This window comes from Neomonachus schauinslandi, chromosome 11 (assembly GCF_002201575.2).
Source record: "Neomonachus schauinslandi chromosome 11, ASM220157v2, whole genome shotgun sequence".
NCBI lineage: Eukaryota > Metazoa > Chordata > Mammalia > Carnivora > Phocidae > Neomonachus > Neomonachus schauinslandi.
In genome coordinates this window covers 50,945,793-50,964,880 of record NC_058413.1, presented here as the reverse complement: position 1 = coordinate 50,964,880, position 19,088 = coordinate 50,945,793, and the positions used below count along the sequence as shown (strand labels likewise).

Genomic DNA, 19,088 nt, shown 5'->3' with positions numbered 1-19,088 from the left:
TTATTTTTGCAATATTTTCTTCACACGGTCATAGATCTGCTTGGTCCTGACTCCGTATATGACAGGGTTGAGCATTGGTGGCATGACGACATAAAGATTGGCCAGGAGCATGTGGATATAGCGGGGGACACTTTGGCCAAAGCGATGTGTCATAAAGGAAAAGAGGGCCGGTGTATAGAAGGCAAGGATTACACAAACATGAGAACCACATGTGCTGAGGGACTTGAGTCGGGCTTCATGGGAGGGAAGATGGAAAACAGCACGGAGTATCTGAACATAAGACAGGGCAATGGCTATGATGTCAAAGACTAGGATTGAAATAGCCCCCAAGCCATAGATGATATTGATCTTGATGCTGGCACAAGAGAGGCGAGCAAGACCCATGTGTTCACAATACGTATGGGGAATGACATGATTCCCACAGAAGGGCAATCGCAAAATAAGAAATACAAATGGAATCACAGAAATAAATGACCTCACTAACACAGCAACACCAATCACAGAAACAACCTTATTGGTGAGGGTGGTGCTGTATCGGAGTGGGTTGCAGATGGCCACGTAGTGGTCATAAGCCATTGCCAACAGGACGGCTGACTCCATACCAGTGAAGTTGTGGATAAAAAACATCTGAGTGAGACAAGCATCGAAGAGTATCTCCCTGAGACTAAACCAGAAGATCCCGAGCATCTTGGGGATGGTAGCTGTGGACAGACCCAAATCAATAGTAGGCACCGTGGCCAGGAAGTAGAACATAGGTTGGTGTAGGCTGCTCCCAGCCTGGATCACAAACAGAATTGTGAGATTTCCTAAGAGTGCAATCATGTACAGAGCACAAAAGGGAAAGCCAATCCACATGTGAAGTGTTTCCAGTCCTGGGATCCCCAGCAATAAGAAGGAGGAGGGATGAAACTGGGTGTCATTGGGAAGGGACATCTTGCTAGATGTTGCATAAGTCCATGTTCTTACAGATGTGTGTTCGATAATCTACAAGACCCCAGGTAAAACTCTGCCGTGTTTTAAACCTAAGAAAAATTAAAAAAACATACAGTTGTGTACATTTTCTTCCTCAGTTAATTCACACAACTAGAAATGTACAAGTAGAAATCCATATAGAACAATATGAAGAAGTGAATTAAGAAGGCTTGGAAGAAGTAATGCAGTAGATTGGAATAAAACATTTTACATAATATATTCATCTTTGTCAGTCTCTTTCTTTTCTTTAATTTGCAATAGTCTTGCCAGTGGTATCATGCTAGGATTTTGCCTTAATACCTACTTCATTAATTACCTTCTATCATGGGCGCCTGGGTGGCTCAGTCGTTCAGCGTCTGCCTTCGGCTCAGGTTGTGATCCGAGGGTCCTGGGATCGAGCCCCACATCGGGCTCCCTGCCCGGCAGGAGGCCTGCTTCTCCTTCTCCCACTCCCCCTGCTTGTGTTCCTTCTCTTGCTGTCTCTCTCTAGCTGTCAAATAAATAAGTAAAATCTTTAAAAAAAATTTACCCTCTATCATATATATCTATCATATCTATCCAGCTATCTATCTATCACCAACATAATTTATTTTCTATTCTGGCATATATATACAGGGCTATGCCAGCCTCCGTCAATAGTTATTTCTATTGGTTCCATTTGGTTAGATGCTAACACATGGGTTTTAACGTACAAGATGGGAAACAAATGCCAGTGAACACAGATTCACTAAATGTAGTCTAAACTATTAAAAATAAGTCTATGGGATTGGAGTCAATCCATCCATTCATTCATTATTATTACAAAAGAAGAAGTAAATGTGGTCAAGACTGCAGGATCCGACATTCATTAAGGTGCTATTTCCATGTTGTGAGAATCTGTACAAGTATCAGCTCTAATCTTTATAAACACATGTGGAGAAATATAAAACCATATTTTCACATATGGATCTGAACCCAAAATAGTTTAAGACACTCGCCAAATGCTTCAAATGCTTAGAGTTACAGTAGTACAGAAAGAAATTAGAGAGGAAATCACTAAATTGAAGTGGAAAGAGAATGGATAGTAAGGAAAAGCTAATTCATGCCTCAGTCATGTCGGAGAGACACAGCTTCCCTTCGTCCACACCAGTCACATAAACACATAATCTTTTTTAAACTGACGTCCATCAGAATAAAAACTATCAGTGTCTTCATTATAAATCTGAGGCAGTCATAATTTTAAGAGTTTAAGATACATGACAAATATATTGAAGAAAAGACTAGGTGGCATATTCTGAGTGAGCTGAATCTATCATTTTCTTTCTTTTTTATTTGTTTTAAGATTGTATTTACTTATTTGATATATAGGGAGAGCACAAGCATAGGGAACAGCAGAGGGAGAGGGAGAAGCAGGCTCCCCGCTGAACAGGGAGCCCAATGCGGGGCTTGATCTCAAGACCCCGGGATCATGACCTGAGCTGAAGGCAGAAGCTTAACCTACTGAGCCACCCAGGCGCCCCATCTATCATTTTCAAAGTTACCCAAACTGTTATATATTTTCATGTACCTTATTTATTGCATTTGTTAGAGTATTTTCAAAGCATTTGATCATTCACTACATGTAATTGTTTTGTAGTGATAAGTGTCTTTTCATCATTTTGTATCATCAGAGGATTCTAGGGGTGCACTGCTAACGATGATCACAGTTTCAGTAAGACAATTAGGGTATATACCATATATTGTTATATGGGAAGCAAAGCCAAGAAAGAAGAGGGTCATGTCCATGATAAACGAGTACTAGAAGGAGTAGTACAATATGGGCTAGGAAAGCTGGAAGTCCTAGGAAGAAAATGGTAGACATGTGAAAAGAAAGGAAGCTAAAATCAATAGATGTTATATCTAGGAGACACTGCGAAATGACCATAAGAATAGTATTTCTTCTATAATGTTCTGGCCTGGTAATGGAATAGTTAATACTCTAAAAAGGCATGATGTGAACAACGCAAGGATAAAAAGTAGAATTTAATTATGGGGGCTTAATTTTCTGATTTATCAATATCAGTAAAGTGCCAATGGCAGATTCTTTCATTAAAAATTGTTTTTGTATTCCTCAGTAACATCTCTGAAGACTGGGAATGTACGCAGTAGTCTTAAAATCTATAAAAGCAATGTTTTCCTTTTTTTCATCATACTCATACTCAATAGGTTCTCAGTAAATAAGAAAATTACTTTAGCTCATAGGTATAGAGTTCATTATTAAATGAGAAAAATAGGCTACATTTCTGTTTCATTGTTGATATACGGATAGATGATATTATGTTCTTTGTTTAAAAATAAAATAGTGGGGAAAAATAAATTAGTGTGTTTCTCAACTCAGATAATTATATCCTACAATGGGGCCTCAGTAGCTGGGTAAGTAGAGAGGTAGTGATATGAATAGCCAAGTAGAAATACTCCGAAGACAGAGAACAACAAAATTCTGTAGTTGTCTGTCTTACAACATTACCACCTAGTGAACTGACTAGATCAAAAATCTGATTAACGCTGTGTGGTGATGGATATTATCCAGACTTACTATGGTGATCATTTAGCAATTATACATCATGTTGTACACCTGAAACTAATATAATATTCTATGTCAATTATATCTAAAAAAAAAAAAAAGATTTGAAAGAAGAAAAAAATCTGAAAAGCACCCTCTTCCCCTTCACACATTAAAAAGCCAAAAAACCAAAAAAAATAGCTGATTCTACTTTTCCAGTGTCTTTAAAATCTGTACACTTATCTGCATCCTAATGGGATCATTTGGGGATTTGTTACAACACAGTACTTTATAGGGCTTAAAAGCAAGAGCTCTACAGTCTGACCAGCTGTGCTGAAACCCAGCTTCATGACTTATTCACTCTGTAATCAAAGGAAAGTAAATAACAAGGACATTTCATCTATAAAGGAGAGGTAATAAAAATAAAAACCTTAAGTCTGTTGTTAGTTTTAGAAAGATAATTTTTAAAGTACTTTGAGGCATGTTCCAAAGACATTAGTTGTCCATCATTCCTTAGATATCATCAAGCAGACTGATTTTCCTAAAACGCACATTGGATAGATTCAGGCTAAAATCTAAGTGCTTTCACTGGGACTAGATGGTTTCTCCTAACATGATCCTACTCCTTCCCTAAGCGCCGGTCTTAGTCTTCTCTCCCCCACACTTATCTTGGGTCTCTTCTCTTCCCCTCTTACCCCCTTCTTTCTCTTCACCCCTCACTGTGAAGTAAGGTGCTCTGTGAGCTGGGAGGCAGGGAAGACGCACCAGACTGAGCACCGGGATGGAGTCCTGTCTCTGTTTGGTCTCACCCGCTCAGTCTTCATGAGGGTGCTGCTCTCTGCCTGGGAGGAGCTCTCAACAGAAAATTCCCTAGAGCCAGTTTTGTAAAAAACACAGTCTTTGAGGATTCTGGTGTCTAACTCTGATTCAAAGGGAGAGAAAGATGAGGGGTGCTTGGCTTCTAAGGAAGGGAAGGCGGAAGGGTGAGGTTTAGGCCAGATGGCAGGAGGACCAGTACTCCTCCCAGGACAAAAGCAGGGGTTGGAGAAGCGCTGATGGATGGAAAGGCCTTATGAGAGTCCCAGAGTTTGGATGAGAGGTAACAGGACCCCAGTGGAGCATACGAGAAAAGAAAATTGAAATGGATGAGAAAAGCTTCCCCGTACCCACATCTCCACTCCCCCAACCTGGCACCGTTCTGCCCAAGAGAGATTCCCTCAGCCCCTGAGTTCTCCCATGGGGACAGAAAGGGCAAGCCTGTCCCCAGACGTGTGTGTGTGTGTGTGTGTGTGTGTACACACAAATATGTATTCACACAAACATAGTCAGTTCTCATTATCCTCAGTCGCCGTGTTCTATAAACTCACCTTGGACACTGAATTAGAAAATTTGGTGCCATTGCTCTTAGGGGAAATGCAGAATAAGTTTCCTACAAGCCTCTCTCACAACATTTTTGTCGATCAGTCAACACATACCTTTTTTTACGTGTGTTTTTCTGCAAAAGGACACCTCCTTTAATACATAGTTCTTACCATAGTTTAATCATAGCTCTTATGAGTAATTGTGCAGTCTTCAAATGACCCAAAGCAGGAGCTTTGGAGGCCACTTGTCTTTCATTCACCAACATCTGTGTACAACAAGTGAGTCTCGTCAGTGTTGAAAGCCTGTTTTCTACATAAGCCTTTTCCTGCATACTTAGTAGGCATTTTAAAAACTCTACTGCAGCCTCCTAATTAGCAGAACCTGCCTTGCCTCTAAATTTAATATTGTATATTCTTCACTACCTTTTGAAATGTGCTAGCAAACCCAGCACTGACCTAGAAGAGTTTGATTTTTTTTTTTTTTCTGACCCCGGATGACATAACTGTTAGTATCTCTGACCTCACCACAATGTTGTCCACTACAATTTTTTTTATTAGTTGTCATCTCATGAATCCACAAACCTAGCCTCTTTTTCATCTTTTCTATATTTATATCACAAGCTACAAATGTTACTTTAGTGCTCTTTAGAGTGGCTTCATATAGAGATAGACGAAATTTCCTCTTCTTTGTCTGGTTGTATATTATTTTTGATTCATTAACTTTGAATCACAACCAACACTGCTGTAACTCACACCTGAATGAAGTTTATACAACATGGTTATTCTCTCCATGAGGCACAGTACAACCTTCTTGCACTAAGGAACACTAGAAAAGTGTTATTTTACTCCAATGCACTCCATAAATAAATAACAAGATATTTACTTATTCTGGTGCCCTTCAGGGCTATAGTGGAGAACCATTTTAAACAGTGGAATCAACAAAAAGCACAAAAATAAGAAAAACCTGGCATTAAATGGAATGTAAAAACACTTGTTTATAGCTGAAATGGGAAGTCAGAACCTGGCTTTGTTCAGCCTCTGGGAATGTGACTGTCGGGCCACTCAAATTTCTCCCAGCTCTTTGCATGTCTGCAAGTGACTGCTAAAGTGCCATGTGAATTTATTTGGGGATCCAAATAAATCTTATGGAGCAGGCAAACTTGTAAATATGGAATTCACATATGATAGGACCCCACTGTGTATATGTAATTTGTAGGACTCATACCCAAGACGTACATAAAGAATATAGGTAAATGTAAAAATAGTATGATAGAATTCCAACTTCTACAATTTAAATATTGGTGAGATTGACACAAAATGATTTTAAAACTGTTCAAACTCTCAAAGGAGGCTGGAATGCATGTAAAAGCACAATAAATATACAATGGAATATTACTCAGCCATCAGAAAGGATGAATACCCACCATTTGCATTGACATGGTGGAACTGGAGAGGGTTATGCTGAGTGAAATAAGTCAAACAGAATTTTTCCAAAGAAGACATCCAAATGGCAGACACATGAAAAAGTGCTCAACATCACTGGGCATCAGGGAAATCCAAATCAAAACCTCAATGAGATTCCACCTCACACCAGTCAGAATGGCTAAAATTAACAAGTCAGCAAACGACAGATGTTGGCCGGGATGCGGAAAAAGGGGAACGTTCCTACACTGTTGGTGGGAATGCAAGCTGGTGCAGCCACTCTGGAAAACAGTATGGAGGTTCCTCAAAAAGTTGAAAATAGAGCTACCATACGATCCAGCAATTGCACTACTGGGTATTTACCCCAAAGATACAAATGTAGGGGTCAGAAGGGGTACGTGCACCCCAATGTTTATAACAGCAATGTCCACAATAGCCAAACTGTGGAAAGAGCCAAGATGTCCATCGACAGATGAATGGATAAAGATGTGGTATATATATATACAATGCAATATTATGCAGCCATCAAAAGGAATAAAATCTTGCCATTTGCAATGTCGTGGATGGAACTGGAGAGTGTTATGCTGAGTGAAATAAGTCAATCAGAGAAAGACATGTTATCATATGACCTCACTGATATGAGGAATTCTTAATCTCAGGAAACAAACTGAGGGTTGCTGGAGTGGGGGGTGGGGTGGGAGGGAGGGGGTGACTGGGTGATAGACACTGGGGAGGGTATGTGCTATGGTGAGAGCTGTGAATTGTGTAAGACTGTTGAGTCACAGATCTGTACCTCTGAAAGAAATAATACATTATATGTTAAAAAAAAAAAGAAGAAGAAGATAGCAGGAGGGGAAGAATGAAGGGGGGGAAATCAGAGGGGTAGACGAACCATGAGAGACGATGGACTCTGAAAAACAAACTGAGGGTTCTAGAGGGGAGGGGGGTAGGAGGAGGGGTTAGCCTGGTGATGGGTATTAAAGAGGGCACATTCTGCATGGACCACTGGGTGTTATATACAAACAATGAATCATGGAACACTACATCAAAAAACTAATGATGTAATGTATGGTGATTAACATAACGTAATACAAAAAAATAAGTCAAACAGAGAAGGACAATTATCATATGGTTTCACTCATACGTGGAACATGAAGAATAGAGCGGAGAACCACAGGGGAAGGGAGGGAAAACTGAACAGGAAGAGGGAGTTAAACCATGAGAAACTCTGGACTCTGGGAAACAAACTGAGGGTTACAAAGGGTAAGGGGGTGAGGGGATGGGGTAACTGGGTGATGGGTATTAAGGAGGGCACGTGTTGTGATGAGCACTGCAACTAATGAATCATTGAACACTACATCAAAAACTAATGATGTACTATATGCTGGCTAACAGAACATAATAAAAAAAAAATCTAGATAGCTGAAAGGATTGCATGTTTAAAGCTGTCAAATTTTCCTCATTAATGTTTAGATGCAATTCAACTTTCATCAAAATCCCATTTTGATTCATTTCATATATTTAAATAAATTTTCTGTGAAATTTATTCTGATGAATTATGAAAAGAATAAGGTACATGTCACAACATGAAATTTAGAATATGAGATAAAATGTTGAAGTCAAATATGATTTGAATATTCTAAATCATATGAATATGAAAATCATGGAATAAAATTAAACCAAATATCAAAGTGACATTATGGTTGATGTTTGTTTTTTGTTTATATTTTCCTATATTAAAAATAAAAAGTGAAGGACTAGACACTTATCTATCCTTTCTTCATATATACACATGATGTATTTAAGAACAAACAATTCTGAGACTCAAGCAATCCTGCTGAGAGGCAGGCTCCAGAGATAGTCCAGAAAAACTCCCCTGCCCTCTCCCCCACCTTTCTTGGATTCTCCCCTTACTAAGCTGTTAGCTCTAATGACTTAGAACCTGAGTTCTGAACTCAAGTTCAACTCCCAGTGGTTTGTTTTCTTGACAGGTGGGGAGGCCATCCCCACTCTATGCCCATGACAGCCTTAGAAATCAGGAGACATGTCTATAACTGAGCTCATTTAGAAACACTAAAGGTCTTGAGAGAAGTAAAATCTTCCTGAGACCAAGGTGCTCATCCTCATCCTTACAGAACCCCTGGTGTATGTAAAGCAGTTTTTAGTCACATTCATTTGTATCATCTAATCAGAGCAAACAGGCTCTAGGAAAGACGTCTTGTGTAAGATTTCTCAGTTCACCTGGACCCATTTGGGTTTGTGGCCCCTGAGTAGACTACTGCTGTTTTACTCTGTATGGGTGGAGATTAGGCTACAACTTTTATTGAGAATAAATTTATGCATGGGCTTCTCTGCTTAGTTCAGTACATCAGAGGAAGGCTGATGAAGGAAAGGATGGGGATATAGATGTATCAGTCCTAAATCCTGAGCAAATCTATGGTATTTCAGCAATGTTTCATGCTGCTCAATTTTAGTCTTCAATGCATTAAGCCATTTTACATTTACAAAACCTTATGGAGTACTCATCTCCAGATTAATGTAAAGATGACAAACTTTGTAATTATACTTGGGTTCAAATTCCAGATCCTTGAATTCATAGTAGAATAGTTTGGGGAAACTTAAATTAACATTCTGAGTTTTTTTTTTTTTTTTAATCTGTGTTGTAAGTATGGTTATCTGCCTAAAAACCCCCTTAAGGATTAAATGGGATAATGCCTGCAATGTAAATACTATATGTACCTAATATATGCCAATTCATGTTGATTTATTTTATTTTTGTGAAGAGATGGATAGGGATGTAGAATTTAGCACAAAAACATTATAGGGTTGTTTTGTTTTGTTTTGTTTTTTCATTTTATTCCTCCCCAAAAGCAGATGTGAGTTTCTTTCCCTCCAGTCCCTCTTTTATTCCATGCTGTGTAGTCAGACAAGGAATCAAATGCTGACAGAATTCGATTTTGTTGGAAGCTAATCCCTGGTTATGTCTTAAAGATTTTATATTAGAATCAGGAAATCAGGAAAACTATTAATGCACTATAATGTTTGGGGATAGTGTGGACTATAATAAATTTATAGTGATTTCACCAGTTGTCTTAAATTTAAATTGAAATTATATACCAGAAAAATAATAACAGTCCCTTATCTTCTGTTCTCTTTTCTTCATTCATTGGAACAAGCAAATATATGAAAATACAGGGCCTCTGCCAAGTCAGAAATTGCAATATAATAAAGGAGAAAAACATGCAGAAATACAAAATACAATATGACAAGAGATAGAAGACAGGCAAGTACACACATCAATGGAACACTTGAGGATGGATGTCCATGATCATTCAAAGTTCCTAGAAAAATATTCCCACAGGAGCTGATATGTGAGCAGAGTCTCCAATTCTAACCAGGTTACTTAGGGTATGTATGTGTGAAAAAATGCCATGACAAACAAAGACATAAGGTTACCACCTTCATGAATTGCGTAGATGACCAGTTCTCTATATGCAGAAAGATATAGAAAAGGTATTTCAAAAGGTTAGAAAACTTGCTAATATTTTATAAGACAAGGAAGGCCACATTTTCTTTATAATTTCTTGGTTTGTATTATTTTCTGGTAAATAACATGTGTAACTGCATTTATTTATTTACTTGCCTTAAACTATACATGTAATAATACATGAATATATAGAATATACTGGCACTGTTTAAAAATGTCAAGCCATACAGATACAGCTAAATTATACTGTCTATATGTCTTTCCATCCATTCTACATTTTAGATCTCTCCTTCATTGACTGTGTATCCTTTTTAGGTTATTTCTTATGTGTATAAAATTCTCATTATAAATGTGTGTGTATATGCACATATATATATATGCTCTTAATTTTTGCATGGGTGTCAATGTTAATGGAAAAATCATACTTCTGCTTCATTTTTTTTCATTCAAATGTTTTTCTATGTCAGCTTACAAAAATACACTTTACTTATTCTAAGCACTTCTGAGTGCTCTGTAATATAAAGATAACACAGATTTGTAAGTTCAGTATTACTTTATTGATAGACATTGTGAATGCTTCACTATTAATTCTATTACAGGCACTTTTACAATGAGAATTACTGTATATACTTCCATAGGTATATGTGAACATTATTCCCTAAGATGGCAAGTAGTTAAATTGCTCTGCCCAGAACTTTGTTTTTAATAAGAATAATACTATGCAATTTTCCTCTAAGAGTAGGGTCAATTTTCTCCAATCGATTGGGCATAAGAATCACTCTTTAACCCAAAGCTCACTAATGCTTGCTATCATCAATCTTGAAATTCTGTTGGTTAAAAATATAATACTGAATGATCTGTATCATATTCATTTAATTTTTAATTTCCTGATTGCCAGTAAGAATAAGTCTATTTTATGTCATTGAACATTTCCATTTTACTTCCGTGTGAATGTTTGCTCTACATAATCTGTCCACATATTTTCTTTTTTTTTTTTTAAAGATTTATTTGTTTATTTTGAGAGAGAGAGAGAGAGGAGGTAAAGGGACAGAGGGATAGGGAGAGAGTCTGGAGCAGACTCCCTGCTGAGCATGGAGCCAGACCCGGGACTCGATCTCACGGCCATGAGATCATGACCTGAGCCAAAATCAAGAGTCGAATTCTTAACCAACTGAGCCGCCCAGGTGCCCCTGTCCACGTATTTCCTGTTGGTAAAATATATTTAAATTGTGTAATGGCATATAGCAAGTAGAAGGAATGAAGGCAAAAGTGCATGAGAAATATGAGAATGTTGATGGAATTACAAATATAGATAAAAGGATATGAAGTTTCATTTTAGGCCAAAGGTAGGAAAATATGTGAAAATGCACTAGCTGAATGTATATACATGTACATAAACATAGAGGTAGGACAGGGAAATGTTAACAGAGCTGTCTGTGGCAAATGTTAATTTTCTCTCCGAGGTTGAGAGGTTAATTTTCCCTCTGAGAGGTCATCGGTTGAAAGTGCAGGAGGGTTAATTAAGAACAGAAAGGCTTAAATTTGGACTATTTCCTTTATGGAATATAATAGTTGGGTGCTTTCGACCAGTATTCATAGTCAAATTAATAATGATGGCTTTATTTTTATTCTTAGATACAGAACAATCCTTGTCTTCTTATATGCACAAATGCAAATAGACTGTCACATCATTAGGGCAATTTTTAAGAATAAGGGCTTTAGAATCAGTGTGTGGTCTAGAAACATATCTATCACTTACCAGCTATTTAAAATTATAGAAGTTACCTAAACTCTTCTCATCTTAAAATGGAGATGAAATTTATGAGATAATACATGAAATGTTCTCAGGAAAACAACTAACTCATATCAAGCGTTTTAAAAGTCTAACTATTGCATTATTACATCAATCCCCAATGAACTGGTTTCCCTGGATTTCTATTCTGTCCCAATTCATAGCATGTTTCAGAAAGAAATGTCATTATGTAAACTTTCCATAGAACCTTGACCTGCCTATCCAGCTTTCATGTTCAAAAGAGAATATCCATCTCTAGGGATCTTGAAGGCCAAATAACCACAGCAAGCAGAAACTCTGGGTATGAAACTTCAAAAGAGTAAGAGCAAAACACATGTCATCATTGTCAGTCCATATTGATGCCCAGTCTGCTATACATATTCCAATCCTGGCTTCAGTGGACACTGACTTAAGGATTATTTTTCCTGGTCACAACACTCCATAATCTTCAATGGTCTATAATAGTGGTAAAAGCAGTGTCTGTGGAACAGTGTCAATTGTGCTTCTAAGAAGAAAAGGGGGGAAAGATCTGTTTATTATGGGACCAGTATGACTTTCAAAAATATTCTACTAGTCTTAAGAATTGGAAGAAGTAGGGGCGCCTGGGTGGCTCAGTTGGTTGAGTGACTGCCTTCGGCTCAGGTCATGATCCTGGAGTCCCTGGATCGAGTCCCACATCGGGCTCCCTGCTCAGCAGGGAGTCTGCTTCTCTCTCTGACCTTCCCCCCCTCTCATGCTCTCTCTCTATCTCATTCTCTCTCTCTCAAATAAATAAATAAAAATCTTAAAAAAAAAAAAAGAATTGGAAGAAGTATAATCAGCAAATCACAGTATGGGGGAGGGGCCAGCCAATGAAGGAGAAGTGTGCAGAGCAAAGAAAATGTCACGAGGGGATGTTTGGATGAATTTGCCTAGAGAGGGAGCTCAATAGAGAGCCAATAATAAAGTAGTTTGCTTAACTGGATACATGTAAGGAAATGAAGGAAATGCATGTTAGTGATTATAATCACATTGCTGCAATTCTTGCCTGTGAGGTCAAAAGTAAACAAAAATGTGTCACCAATGGAGAGTCACAAGCAATGCAATGAGCTGTACAATTCCTGATGCACTATCAGCCCCACTCTTGTCATTATGCTGAATGGGCTCCATGTTAGTGTGAATAACCTCCTTCTGGTCTTTCCAAAGGAAGCAACACATCCTCCCCAAATTCTCAAAACTACACCCCATAACTGAACTTCTTGGCATGTCCCAGAACCAGGATGACTAAAATCTAAAAAAAAAAAAAAAAAAGGGCATATTTTCTATTCTGAACTTCCTGTCATCCCTCCTGCCTATTCAAATTTGTGCCTTACAACTGTTTCTAAGTCCTCCAAACCCATAACTCTTACACATTTTTCCCATATGATTCAACATATATGTTTACAAATACATGTATCTTAATGAAATAAGTTAGTTGAAGAAGCCATTACAAACAGTGTAATTTCGAAGAATTAAGCATACAGCTATTCCACTGTGCATCTACACTTGTGTTTATTTTATTTTTTAATGTTTTTATTTAAATTCCTGTTAGTTAACATACAATGTAATATGGGTGTTGTATGTAAGTACTGAATCACTATAGCATATCCCTGGGACTCTTACACATTGTTTAGCTTTCAGTTAGTATTACTTTCTTCTCACGATTTTTGGTAACTTCATATTTTCCCTCATTTGGCATCTACAGATCAGGCACATTGCAAATTACAACTGTGAAACAAGTTCTGACAGTCAGATATGATGATGAAATAATTTATAAGTATTGAGAGACATTGTAATTACTCCATGACCTGCAAATCCCTGCATTTTGGCTGACTTAACTCATTGAAGGTTTAAAATTTTTAAGCTATTAGTTTTGTTTGGTGTAGAGAAAAATTCCTGAAGAGAAAGCTAGAACTTCTTGTTATGTCAGCATACAATAAGACCGATATCCATCCATCAACCTTCATTCTCATTGGCATTCCTGGGTTGGAGGCTGCCCACATCTGGATCTCCATCCCCTTTTGTGTGGTCTACGTTTTGGCCCTCCTGGGAAACTGTTCTCTTCTGTTTATCATCAAGACAGACTCCAGCCTCCATGAACCAATGTACCTCTTCCTCTGCATGCTGGCTGTGGCTGATCTTATTGTGTGTACTACAGCTGTACCTAAACTTCTTAGCCTTTTCTGGTTCCATGATGGAGAGATTTGTTTTGAAGCCTGCCTCACTCAAGTGTTCCTGATTCACTCTTGCTCCACCATGGAATCTGGCTTCTTCCTGGCCATGGCTTTTGACCGTTATGTAGCCATTTGTAACCCATTAAGACATTCAGCTATTCTGACACATGCTGTAATTGGAGGGATGGGTCTAGGAATAGTACTCCAGGGCACAGCACTTCTCAGTCCTCACCCCTTTCTGTTACATTGGCTTCCCTACTGCAGAACCAATATCATTTCCCAGACCTACTGTGAGTTCATGGCCCTCATCAAGATTGCCTGTGCTGAGACAAGAATCCGTAAAGCTTACAGCCTCATTGTTGCCTTCCTTACTGGTGGTGTGGACTTCATATTGATAATCTGTTCTTATGTTCTCATACTCCACACTGTCTTCCACCTCCCATCAAAGGAAGCCTGACTCAAGACCTTGGGCACCTGTGTCATCTCTGTGTCATCTTAGTATCTTATACTCCAGCCTTCTTCTCTTTTCTCACCTACAGGTTTGGGCACCGTGTGGCTCCCCATGTCCACATATTTGTGGCCAACATCTATCTTCTGGTCCCACCCATGGTGAACCCTATTATCTAAGGGGTAAGAACCAAGAAGATATGGGACAGATTCCTTAAATTTTTTCATTTTTTCAAAGCCTGTGAGCAAGTCCTTTGTGTTGATGAGTAATATATGAACAAATGTTATATTATCCATCTTAGAATGAGTGATTTCTTCATGAAGCTCCTCTTTTAGTGGTCAGAGGGCATGGGTTTTTCTGTGGGAAGTAACTCATCCAAAGATATATTTTATGTTGTAACAATAATTACATAGAGGCAAATGTATTATTGAGTATGACTCTTTACTAAATGTTAAGCTATTATTTCCTAAAAAACATACACACACAAACATAAAATGTAGAATCATCTGTGGCTAAAAACAAGAGATATTTAAAATTAACATGATATATAATTACATATCTTTGGTTTACCAGTTAAGACTTTCTACCAGATTTAGAAATTTCCTTTTTTCTTTTTTTGCCCCAGTCATTTCTTCTTGACTAAATGTCCTTCTTTCTCAAGTACATACCTCACCACTTTCTTAGTGAGAGTTTCTTGATGCTAACTTTTGTGTTCTATGTTCATCTAATGTTTTCTTTATTTCTTCTTTAATGATACTTTTCTAGCTACACACTTTCATTCTCCAGTTATTACATTTCCTTAGCCTTTTGAAGACATTTTCCTACAGTCTTCTAGAATCTATTATTACTTAGAAGAAAACTGTTGCTGGCCAAATGGTCATTAATTTGTAGGTAATTATCTTTTCTGTCTGACTGTCATTAAATTCTCTTGACTTATTTGGTATTCTGTAGTTTCACATGGGTAAATTTCACAGGTATTATGCTAAGTGAAAAAAGATTACGTACTCTATGATTCTGTTTAAATGAAACTCTAGGGAAGGAAAAGTAGTGTGGGGGTAGTGTTCAGGCATCTGTGTTTTAAGGTCTTGTAGGTGATTCTTAAATGCAGCTAAACTGAGCTGCATCTGTGTAAATTGAGGAACAGAGATATTAGTTGACCATAGGGGGAATATTTCAGTCAAGTACTTCACCCTTCAAGCTAAATTATGAAGAGAATCAACATTTGTTAAGCATTTACTAGATTCTAATCTCTTTATTGTGGGTTTTAATACATAATCACTAAAAAATACATAATCACTTTACCTTCATGATATTTTTTAGAATTAATTACCATAAATACCCACATAACTCAACAACTCATACTCAATGGGCTACTTTAGAGGAGCTAGGGTTAGAAGTCTGTCTAGCCCTAAAGCCATAATATTCTTATAATCTCTCAATGGTTCCATATACAGCTATATCACTCAATGGGATTCCTAGGAACACAGCTTCTCACAGGCTGATGTGTCGAAATTGTTCCTAATTGTCATTGCGTTCTCCATACCACTTGGTTTAGATCCATTTAGCTAATGTTTACTTGACCCGAATTCACTGGGGATATAGAAATGAATCAGACAAGGTTTGTAAACAGTTTCAGAGTCTCAGAGGTACACAGAATCAATGTATGCTTTCTTTCCCATATGATTCCTGAAAAGATTGAGATTGAGGAAAAACAGGACAGATATGAGTTCAAAATATCAACTTTCCTGGGGATGAAGTTTATTCTGGAGAACCTAGTTTGGTTCAAGAGTCAGCGAACACCAGAGTTAGGCATATAGTCCTAATCAGAACATGAAGACTTACTACATGGAGGAGCACCAGAGAACACAGGACTACTTAGAAAGTCTCACTACCAGGAAGTGTATTTTGCAGGGGGTGGGGCATGGGGAGAAGGGTCTTAATTACACTTACTCAATTTATTCCTACCGAATTTTCACATCTACAACTTCCCCCTAGCACATAGTGAATAAGAGTGAAAAAGGGATGGGCTTTACAATACATGAACATGAAGAATAGGCTGGCAACATTTTGTTCCAATAGGTTTATAAGGTTGATTCAAACATACAAACACTTATTTTCAGTATAATAACATGTAACACTTATATAATGTCTACATTCTCATAATCACCCCTGAGTTCTTTACATACATTAACCCATTCAATTCTCATGCAAACTAAAAACGATTTGTAGGATTAATCTCCTCACTTTACAAATACAGAAACTGAGAAATAGAGAAATCAATTGACTTTCTCATAGTCACAGATGGTTAAAAATGGAGACAGAATTTGAACCTAGGAAGTTTGACACCAGGTTTATATTCTCAACCACTACTCTATATTTAGTTATATATTGATATTTACACTCTGAATAATCAATGTGACAAGTGCTATGATAGAACTAGAAAGTAGGTACATAATCAGGCAAGGCTAGGGAGTATAGAAAGTCAAGAATAGTTCCAGAAGATAGGACATCAGGACCATTGGGTAGGCAAAGTTACCTGTGGATTAGGTCAAGTTAGGTAGGTAATGTGTGGAGTGTGGTGTGTGTGTGTGTGTGTGTGTGTGTGTGAGTGTCTGTTGGGGGTTAGAGTTGTGTCCAGTATTGAGTTAGCCAATTCTGCAATAAATCATTTCACTTCCTAAAGATTATCCCATTTTCTCCATCTAGCAATCAACCAATTTGATTATTAACCAACTTTCAATTTTCTAGAATGATCGTTTTCAAAATTTAGGCTTGAAGCCTCTTAAAAATACATATTGCTTAGGCCCTCTCTAAAAGTATTAGATTCAAAATGTCTGTGGTGTATCTCACAAAAAAAATCCCATTTACTTTCCATTTACTTTTCATCAATCATTCCGTATATTTATAATTCGGTGATCCACACTCCATACCACAGTTGTAGGATGCTGAGAAGAAACACGCAGATGTCCTTCTACTCAGAGAATGTGGCATAATTTGAAATTCCAACTAAGATTTATAGTTTTTATTTAGAATATAAAAAGTTGGAAAGAATGTCACTCAAAATCTTATGAAAATAAAAGTATATGCTGTATAATCAAAAACACAATTTTCTTGGACCTGTCAGAAAGTTCAAATCATAGTGCAAGTAACTAATCCAAAATTTAAGGAAAGATAGGTAACTACAAAAAGAGATGGAACATGATCCTGTGCTCACTAGGGGCATATGTCAGATACTCTACATGCCAGTATAAAGAATTTGCTAAAGTTTAAACCAAATTATTCACAGCTGAGTATGAACCTATATGAGAATACATAATGTCTGGGAGTCATGTATATATGATACAAAGGGGAATTCACACCCGCTCAGGTTTTTCTCCCTAGACCTAAACCAGGTACTCCTGAGAAAGTCTCAGTGCAGGACTAGACCTTCATCATGAACCAGGCCTGGTGGAGGGGAATAGCAGCCACTGTAAGAAGGGAATGACCCCTCACCCAGGTTCTTTCCCCTAAGGAACAAAAACCTTCACCCTGGAGGAAGAGCACTAGTGGAGACCCATTGCTGCTGAGCCAAAGGAGCAGAAACAAACTCTATTACCCAGGGTGAGGCAGGTTCCTTAGAAGTGTCCTACAGTGCTGGGGGAGGGGCAGAATCACTGAGGAGGCTTCACTTTCAAGACTCAGGGACATAGAACCTACCTAAGACAGGCTGAAACAACGTAGTTGGTATTGTAATGTCCTCTGGCTCTTACCACTGGACTAGCTGGGTTGAGTAACAAGAAACAGTTCTCTACACCTGAGGGAGTGTAGACACCGTGGAGAGTGGCCTTATTTGTAGCACAGCAACAAAGTGAAAATCTAATGCTGATTGTGGTATAGACATCAACTAAAACCTAACTCATCAGCCACACCCTGAGCACAAGGTGAAGTTAGAGTAACGTGATGCATTCACTGAGGACATGCGAAGGAAAGGCATGAAGAAATCAAGAACCTGAATAGTCCTTTCCTATGAAATACGTTGAATCTGTAGTTAGCAACCTTCTAACACAGAAGACTCCAGGCCCAGGTGACTGCATTGGTGAAATTAGCCATTTAAAGACTAAGTACCAATTCTCCGCATATTAGCCAAAACACATATAAACAGATTGAACTCTAACCAAGTCATTCAAGATACAGTTGAGGCCACATCATTAAAGTCCATCTCATAAGTACAATAAATAGATAGATAGAGGATGAGTTCAGTGTCACAATGGGGTTCCAGGAATAGGCACTTGCGCTTATAATTATACAGCATAACTGACTGCTTCCAATTCAGGATGTGATGTTAATTAATACAAACTCCCTCTAAGAATTTATGACATCATCTTTTCTATTATAATAAAAATAAGTAGGATTTTTTTTCTAAAGTGGGTGCTATGGAATATTAGTGTCGTAGGTTGGTCAAAGGAGCAATCTGAAGCCAATATCATAAAATTTCAAATGAATATTTGTGAATTGAAAGATCTGAGAAATCCTGCAGTAAAAATATAGCCAAAAATTTAGTTTTATTGGCCAGGATTTACAAACATATTTTCCCTGAATTCTTTCTACAAATAATGTCAATAAGATCACCTAGAACTAGAGAACACTGAGTGGTATATGGCACAAGAGTATGCATGTACGCACTTGGCTAATACTGGACTTGGAACAGCTTAAAACTTCCTGCTTTCCATAAGAGGGAAACTTGTCTATGAAGTGTCATAAGACACAGAGACAGAACTGTTTGAAAAGTAGTTGTTTGAAAAGAAGTATCGGGCGCCTGGGTGGCTCAGATGGTTGGGCGTCTGCCTTCGGCTCAGGTCATGATCCCAGCGTCCTGGGATCGAGTCCCGCATCGGGCTCCCTGCTCCTTGGGAG

The 19,088-nt window shown here is 38.0% G+C and overlaps 1 protein-coding gene and 1 pseudogene across 1 annotated transcript; one reads left to right on the top strand and one right to left on the bottom strand.

Annotated features, from left to right (window-relative positions):
- LOC110576478 (olfactory receptor 52E2-like) lies at window positions 1-933 on the bottom strand. The gene has a single exon (XM_021685668.1). It carries the CDS (start codon window positions 931-933, stop codon window positions 1-3), a length of 933 nt encoding a protein of 310 aa, XP_021541343.1.
- A 12,563-nt stretch (window positions 934-13,496) lies between these two features.
- On the top strand, window positions 13,497-16,190 carry LOC110576411 (annotated as a pseudogene).
- Window positions 16,191-19,088: the final 2,898 nt, after the last annotated feature.